Genomic DNA, 7,905 nt, shown 5'->3' on the forward strand with positions numbered 1-7,905 from the left:
CCGGCCCTTCCCCTTGTTGGCTGCGTGGCTCAGCCGGGGGGGCCCCCACGCCAGGCGCTGCGACCGCGGAGCCCAGGCTGCTTGGGGCCTGTTCTAGGAGCCGGGTTTCTGAGCCCCCCTCTAACACGGCAGACGGACACTCGCTCGCGTGCAGGGAATGTCTGTGTGTCTGCCCGCCACCAGGCTCCCGCGCTCTGTGCCTTCTTGTTTCCAAACAACAGGGGCGCCTTCTCCTGTGGGGACTGCTCCCGCGTGGTCACCTCTCCCCTCCTCAGAAGGCACCTGCAGGTCTTCCTGGACTGCCCCTTGCGACCCCAGTGCACAGTGAGGGTCAAGGTAGGAACAGGTGGGAGCTCGTGCATCTGCGTCCACCTACTGCGCGCCCCCTTCACCCGCGGCCGGGCCGGGGCTGCATCTCCTGCTCTTTTCCTGGGAAAGGGGGCAGGGCTCCCCCGAGGGGCCGCAGCCCTCCCCTGTCTGACTTGAGGCTCTGCGATGGAAGCTGGTGGCTTAGAGTCACACATCAGGTCTCGGTGGGGGATCGTTCCGGTGCGCGGGGTGGGGGTCCTGACCCCGCCCGTGGCTGTTCTTGCAGCTGCTGCAGCACAGTATCTCTTCGCTCCTGAGGTTTGCCGCCTGCGAGGACGGGGTAAGTTGGGGCGCCCAGCCCAAGTGCGTGTCCTTACTCTCCTCCCCCGTGTCCCCTGGCTGCAAGGGCCCTCCATGTGCCACATGGAGCTGAGAGTCCGGACTCTCCCGAGACTCGGCTAGGCCTTCTGCTTCCTCTTCTGACTCACGCCCGAGTCTGCTAACAAGATCCTTTCCCTTTTGGAATCGAGGTTATTTTCTGATCGGTCTTGCAGTAGACATACGAATCTGTCCCCCAGCTTTGATTATGGTAAGTCGGTCTTGAGGTTTCAGGTTAAACCTCCTGCCATGGTTTCACGTTAACAGGACAATTACCTGAGATGCACGTTTTTCTAAATTGCTGGGTCTCTAGTCTGAGTGCCTGGAAACTTGACTTTCACTTCTCACATCTGCCCTGTTACTGTGGTGAGCTTTGTAAAGAGGTGTGAGGTGTGCTCCTCAAAGAAAGCACCGCCTGAGCACACATACCTTACCTTTGGTCCTCACATAAACGAGAGAGATCTGTCCTTGTCAGAGCCATTTGAAAGCCCCGCAAGTGGCCTGTGGAATCGCTGAGCCCTGGAGAGTGCTGTGTCTGTGCCCTGCTGGGATCCACATCCAGGTGGCAGATATGGGCCAGCTCGTGAGACTGCTGTGAAAGGGGAGGCTCACACTTGCAGAACTTTGTGATGGGTTCCCGAAGCGAAATGCCAGCTCTGATGCCAGCCCGAATTTGGAGGCTCCCAGGCTGCTCTCCCGGCCACTTGCCAGTCCTGTCCCAGCCCGTCCTGGGCTTGGGGTGTCGGGGGAAAAGCAGCCCTTAACACTCTTTCATGTGCACCGGATGTCAGAGTTCGGAGTAAATTGGAATGTGGACAAATCTGTGCACAGAACCTTTAAGGATCCCTGGTCTGACTGTGGTTCCACCTCTCATTCCTGGCCTCGCGCATCTCTTGAGAGCAACTCGGTGACCCCCGCAGCGCAAACCTTTGTCCGGGGGGCTGCTGCGTGGTGGGGATTGATGTTTGAACCCTGCTGTAGGAGGGCTTATAGACACATGTGCCTGACTGTGTGACAGTCCGTGTCAGTAAGCGTGTGTGATGCCTGGGCACCGTGCTGCCCGCTGTCCCCGTGCTGCCTCACCTCCTCCCCAGCATCCCTGTGGGCGCAGCCCATGCTGCCCGGGAGGCGTCGGGGTAGGCCTGCGGCACGCTCCCTGCCGGATGCAGAGACACTGCAGAGCGGGGCCATCGCTCTGCTCACCACCTGCAGGGTAGCCAGCCCGGGTAGGGCCCGCAGGGGCCTTGTGTGTGTTGCGCTCTCGTGGAGTCCTGCGTTTCACGGGTGGCGAGGCCGCGGTTCCTGGGACTGCGGGTGCTTAGGTGAGGCCGATGGAGTGGGTTCCAAGGCGGGGCTGCAAACGGGCACTAAAGCCGGCAGATCCGGGTCATCGGAGAACACGTTCCTCTGGAGGATGCTGGGGGAGTGCTGCTTAAGAACAGAGCGAAACGAACCCAGCAGAGCGCATGGCTGAACGCCTGGGGACGGCACCCAGAGCACCTGCCGGCCCTGCGGTTACTCAGGCACCTGCCTCCCCTGGGCCCCCGGCTCCCAGGAGGGTGGCCCTCAGCCACCTGCTCCATCCAGGGACCTGGCAGGAACCCGCGTTCACGTGTCGCTTCGGGTGGAGGCAGGCTGTGCCTCCCCCACAGTAAACTCCTGCTGCTCCTAGAGACACAAGAGGCGGGCGTGCGGCCCAGTTGGCGAGCGCCTCGGTGACCCTGCGTGGCTGCTCTGCTGTCAGAGGCGAGGCCGGTAGGACTGGGGGGGCGCCGAGCTCCTAACCCCCCGCTACCGCCCCCCGGTCTATGCCCGGTGGATTCTCAGGCTTTACGCTGACCTGGAGGGAAGCGGACACCTTCCTTCCTACCTGTAGGAGACCTCCCGGGGGCATCGGCCACGAGGCTCATCTGGATTCTGTCGGTTTTCAGGATGAGAAGGTACATCCGCCAAAATCCAGAGAATCAGATGACTTTACACGAGAACCGCGGCTCCACTCCCGGAACAAAATGTGCCGCTTCTGGGCCGGCACACACACGTGCCTTTAAAATAGAGGCACATTTTACACACGTGCGTTCGTATGACCGGCACATGTGAGTTTACTGGTGTGATTGTTTTAACTTCTCCGTCTTAACTTCTCCCCAATATAATGTATAGTGTAATGTCCATTTATAAACGAGACAGTTATTATCAAAAACTGTAGTTGCCAACCCTGACACTTTAAAAAGAGGGTTTCTGCAGACTTTTCTTCCAACGCCAAGGCCCGTGCTCGTACCCAGCCGCTTGGGCCCACACCCACGCGCAGGTGCAGCCCTCAGTAGCCAGCCCGGGTAGAAGCCCTGGGAGTGACCTTGACGTCTTGGCCGCGGGAGGCCTCCCCACTGTCCAGTCGCATCCTCTCCTTCCCTCTCTCTGCCTGCCTGGACTGGCGACTCTCAGCCCTGCTTCACCTGGCGTGCCACCAGGAAAGCCGCAGCTCCCTGCGAGCCACGGTGGGGAGGCCGTGCCTGTCTCGTAGGCGGGAAGACAGCCACGGCGGTGAGCTGGCTTTAGGGCAGCGTCCACGTCCCAGACCGATCTGGACACTTACTGCTTCAGAATGAGCCGTCTCAAGGCTCGGTGCTTCCGCACCGACTCTGCACACAGACCTGCAGTCTGGACGAGGCTCCATGGGGCAGCAGCTGGTGCCCCAAAGCTGGGCTGGTGTCCCAGGAGGCCCTTCAGTCCCCGGCTGGCTGCTGTGCTCCTGTCGGCTGGGACCTTCCCGGGCTCTGGCCAGACACCCACACGGCCTGGACGCCCTCACAGCATGTGACTGGGTCCCGAGCCAGGCAGAAGATGGGCCCCGGTCCTGACAGAGCCTGGGACACACTCAGTGCCCCTCCCCTCCCACTCTGTTCACGAGAAGCCAGTTGGCCGCCCAGCCTGGACCCAGGGGTAGGGCAGCGAGGTGCCTGTCAAGGAGCTACAGACGTGCCAGCTTTGGCCATGTTGTCTGACACCCGCCCGCCCCCCCCCCGAGTCCCCTCTGCCAAGACACTAATGGTGGAGGGGCGAGTTAGCAGTGAGCTCAGTCGCCACAGACGCCTGTCAAGTGTCTGGCACAGAGGAGGGCTGAGAGGTACTCCTGACGTTACTCTGCAAGTGGCAGCAAAGGAGTTTCCGAAAGAACACGTGACCTTCTAGGGCTTCAGTCTCCAAAGACCAATAAACCTCTATTTTCAGCCCCACCCCCAAAAGAAACTGTTCTGAGGTGTGATCCACGGAGACCAGGAGGGCACAGCACACCTTCCCAGCCTGCTCACCTGGGGCCCCTGCCGCCCGTGGCTCTGCATTCCCGTGTAGAGATGAAACTTGCCCACAATTCACCAGTTCCCTAAGACAATTCGTCCAACAATGTGAAGGAAAGGCTTTCTGTGGCATAGGAAGAGGTGTTCAGCTCAGTGCAACTCTGGGAGAAATGGGATCCTGTTAAGGAGGGAAGTTTGGGGCAAAGGAAGTCCTTTGACCAGAAGTGTTGCTCAAGTGGGGAAGTGGGATGCAGCAGCAGGCGTGATGTGTGCCTCCTGCTGGGACGCAGGGCACGGCCCTTCCCATGTGTTCCCCCCCCAGTTTCTCTCCTAGGACGGCCAGCTGGGAGATGCACATCCTTGCACCCACTAACAAACATCGATCACAGATACTTTTAATGTTCTTGTGTAAAAACTAGCTCGGGGGCTTCCCTGGTGGTGCAGTGGTTGGGAATCCGCCTGCCGATGCGGGGGACACGGGTTCGTGCCCCGGTCCGGGAAGATCCCACATGCCGCGGAGCGGCTGGGCCCGTGAGCCATGGCCGCTGAGCCTGCGCGTCCAGAGCCTGTGCTCCGCAACGGGAGAGGCCACAACAGGGAGAGGCCCGCGTACCGCAAAAAAAAAAAAAAAAACTCGGCTACCAGAAAAAAGCACTTCCTTCCTTTGCTTTTGCTGCAGCCTGTTCTCTCCTCTGGAGAGGGGTGGAGAGGGGTCACGGGCCGGGGAAGGGCCTAATGCTGTCTTTGGTGTCCTTAGCCGATGGGAACAGCACGCCCAGGGCTGTTTGCTTTAACCAGCCTGCCTCTTATCCCTGCAGAGTTACGAGGTGAGGAGTGTCCTTGGAAAGGAGGTGGGGCCGATAACCTGTTTCGTCCGGTCCATCACCACCCGCCCGGCCAGCTGCGTGGGATTGGAGGAGGTGGAACTCCTGAGCGAGGGGGGAGCCTCTTCAGCACACGGGTGGCAGCCGCAGGATCCGTGAACTTTACAAAGTGGCTGCCAGTGGTGGTGGTTCGGTAGTTATTTGTTAACTCTAGGCAGAGTGAATGTCCTTTATGATCTTGAAGTGGAACTTCCATTGGGGCAAATGTTAGTAAAATGGCTTTGTAAACTGTAAATCAAAGTACTTCTTTCTGCGATGATATATATTTTTATTGCCTTTCTGCAAATTTAGAAACACGATAGAGCTTAAATAAGCTTGAGGTTTTCATTTTGTATTTACCTTAGACAATAATATAGTAGAAAAAGTTATTTTGTTCTACTGTAATTCTAAAGTGTTCAAATTTTACAATGATTCAACGTGTTTTTCTTATATTTCTTTTAACATTTCCCCAAAGAATTACCCTGCCGAGTGTAAACCTTTGTCCTCTATCGTCATATTACTGCTCTGCACAGTGTCCAGCCTAAGCGTTCTGCAGCTCAGTATTTTTTGGAAAATGTTCTGGGGAACTATGTCAGAGGTAAAACTGTTTCCCATAAAGTAGAGATAAAGTGACTGGCCTGATGGTGGCTCCTTACGGAGAGACTGACAGGTCTGGTTAGTCCTGCCGGGCACTGCGCAGGACTACGCTGCCGCAGGAGAGCTGGGGAATCGTTCACCTTGTTGGCAGAGATCTGAGTTAAAACTAAAACCACGGATTAATCTGGACACTACAAAGATTTCGCGTTTCCTCCCTTATGACAGTGTAATAATGACAGGCCACGGTTAACTAGTTACATAATATAGACGTAGCAGCCCAGACCAAGGGAGGCTGCCTAGTACCCACTCTCATGGGGGAAAGGCAACGGCTTTATTTATTCGTCCAGATTCAGCCTTGAAGCATTACCAGTACCGGGAAGGTAGCCGATTTTAAGTAGCTTTGTGACCGTCCTTTCCATCTCCTATATGACTTCTGTACTTTATGCACTTTGAAAATCTACTTGAAGCTGTTTACAGGACTGAGGGAAGCGAAAGCAAATCCCATGAAAGCCAGAATGAGTGGGACTGGTTTTCGGATAACCTGAGCCCTCCTCTCCTTGCCCCCGACTCGAGGTGGGACCCGCTCCGGCCGGTTTCCGACACGTTCCCGGGGCGCCTTCCACCCGAGCGGGTCTCGCTCGGCAAGTTAACCGGCACGTCCGCAGGTGGAGTTTGGCCTGTTGGAGAAGCAAAGCGACGGTCCTTCCAGGAACCCGGCCCCGGGGCGCACACCAGCCAGACGCGCCCTCGCGCCCTCCCCGGCCAGTCCGGAGGACCGCGAGGGCAGGAATCAAGGTGGGTCTAACACGCCTTTATTCTTACAAATACTGTAAAAATCAGTATAAAAAAGTGAGCATGCTCAGTCTTTTCCTCGTATCTACAGTACAAAGGTTTGTCCGAAAAGTCTCTTTAACGAATGTACCTTAGCTGCCTCCTCGGGCGTAGGATGCAGAGAAGCTGCCGTCACAGTAACTTAGGGTCCACGCGGCAGCTGTCCGAGTCCCGGCCCCGCCCGGGGGTCCGGCACGGCGGTTCCAGGCACTGCGGCCGCAGCCCGCACGCCCCCCGCGTCACCGCGCGTCCGCCGCCCCCGCGCCGGGCAAAAAGGGCGCGCCGGGCAGCTGCTTGAAGAAGCGCCGCAGGCCGGCCAGGTCCCGCGTGAGCTGCTCCACGCGCTGCTGTAGCTTCTCGTTCTCGGCCGAAAGCTCCACCAGCTTCTGCTGCATCTCCTGGTTGCGCCGCTTAGCCTTGTCGCGGCTCTTGCGCACGGCGATGTTGTTGCGCTCCCGCCGCTGCCGGTACTCGGGGCTGCCGCGGTCCGGGCCCCGCTTGCCCGCTGCCTTGTCGCGCGCCGCCCCGGGAGCTGGGGGCGCGGGGCTGCGGCGCGGCGGCTCGGGCGACGCGGGCGGAGTGGGCTGCGCGGCGGCCGCCAGGCTCACCACTGTCTGCGCGCACGCGGCCACCTGCGCGGGCAGCAGCGAGCCGGGCGCGTCGCCGTCGCCCCAGTCGGGCTCGCGCTTGAGCGGTCGCGGCGCGGGGCCGGGGCCCGCGGGGCGCGCGGGGCCCCCGGGCAGCAGCTCCAGGGCGCCCGCCTTGTGGTTGCTGTTGAAGAGGTCGGCGAAGAGCTCATCGTGGCACAGCTCCAGGGTGGGCACGGCGGCCATGGAGTCGATGTAGGCGCTGAAGTCGATAGCGCTCTCGTCGTCGTACATGGCGGGCGCGGCCGGCTCGGCTCCGCGACCCAGCTTCCCCGCGCGGCCGGGCTCGTAGAAGGCGGCGGGCTCCGCAGTCCAGGGCGCGCCGCGCGCCGGGCCGTCCAGGCTGAAGAGCGCGGCGCTCATGGCGGCGTCGGGCCGACGGCGAGCGCGGTCCTCGGGCGGGCCGGGCGCCGCCTTTTCTAGCCGGACTGACGCGCACGCCCCGCCCCGCCCCGGCCGCGGACCGCGGGACCCCCGCCCGCGCGCCTCCCCCGTGCTTCCTGCCCGCCGGCCCGGCCCGCGCGGCGCTGCCGGGAACGACCCTCCCTCGGCCGCGCCTCCTCCTTCCTGCTGGTGGGTCGGGGCCTCTGCGCCCGCGGAGTCGGGGCGGAACCGGAACGGGGCCCGGGCCAGCGCGCGGACTAGGGCCCGGGGGCGCTCCCCCGCGGCTTCAGGGAATTAGGGTCTCGCGGCTTCCGGATGGCGGGGTTGGAGACGCTGCCCCGCGGGGTTCCGCCGGGTCCGGGGGTCGCTCTCCAACCCCGCGCGCCTAGGGCCGGGGGAAGCCGGGAACCACGAGCGCGCGAGAGCCCCGCGCCCCCGGAAAGCCCACGAACGCCCGGGAGCTCCACACTCAGAGCCCCGGGAGCCCCGCGACCCCGACGCTGCTTCCAGGGACACTAGAGCAGTGCCATCTTGCGGTGATGTCTTACTTCAGTCCTGTCTTTAGTTCTAGGCTCTTTTTTTTTCCAATGCTGTTCAGTATTATTC

The 7,905-nt window shown here is 60.7% G+C and overlaps 2 protein-coding genes across 3 annotated transcripts in view; one reads left to right on the forward strand and one right to left on the reverse strand.

Annotated features, from left to right (window-relative positions):
* SPIDR (scaffold protein involved in DNA repair) overlaps positions 1-746 on the forward strand; it is a 348,123-nt gene extending 347,377 nt beyond the window's left edge. The window contains exons 18-19 of one of the 2 annotated variants that reach the window (XM_082858553.1): positions 222-336; positions 596-746. In XM_082858553.1, the coding sequence (XP_082714679.1) occupies positions 222-336; positions 596-742 (262 nt within the window). In that variant the 3' untranslated portion in view covers positions 743-746. Of the gene's footprint in view, positions 1-221 lie in introns of both variants that reach the window. The other variant, XM_082858552.1, reaches the window with a different exon arrangement.
* A 5,487-nt stretch (positions 747-6,233) lies between these two features.
* Positions 6,234-7,321, reverse strand: CEBPD (CCAAT enhancer binding protein delta). The gene has a single exon (XM_082858554.1). It carries the CDS (start codon positions 7,276-7,278, stop codon positions 6,508-6,510), a length of 771 nt encoding a protein of 256 aa, XP_082714680.1. The 5' UTR covers positions 7,279-7,321; the 3' UTR covers positions 6,234-6,507.
* Between the last annotated feature and the right edge of the window lie 584 nt (positions 7,322-7,905).

Source organism: Leucopleurus acutus, assembly GCF_964270905.1.
Source record: "Leucopleurus acutus genome assembly, chromosome: 17".
Lineage (NCBI taxonomy): Eukaryota > Metazoa > Chordata > Mammalia > Artiodactyla > Delphinidae > Leucopleurus > Leucopleurus acutus.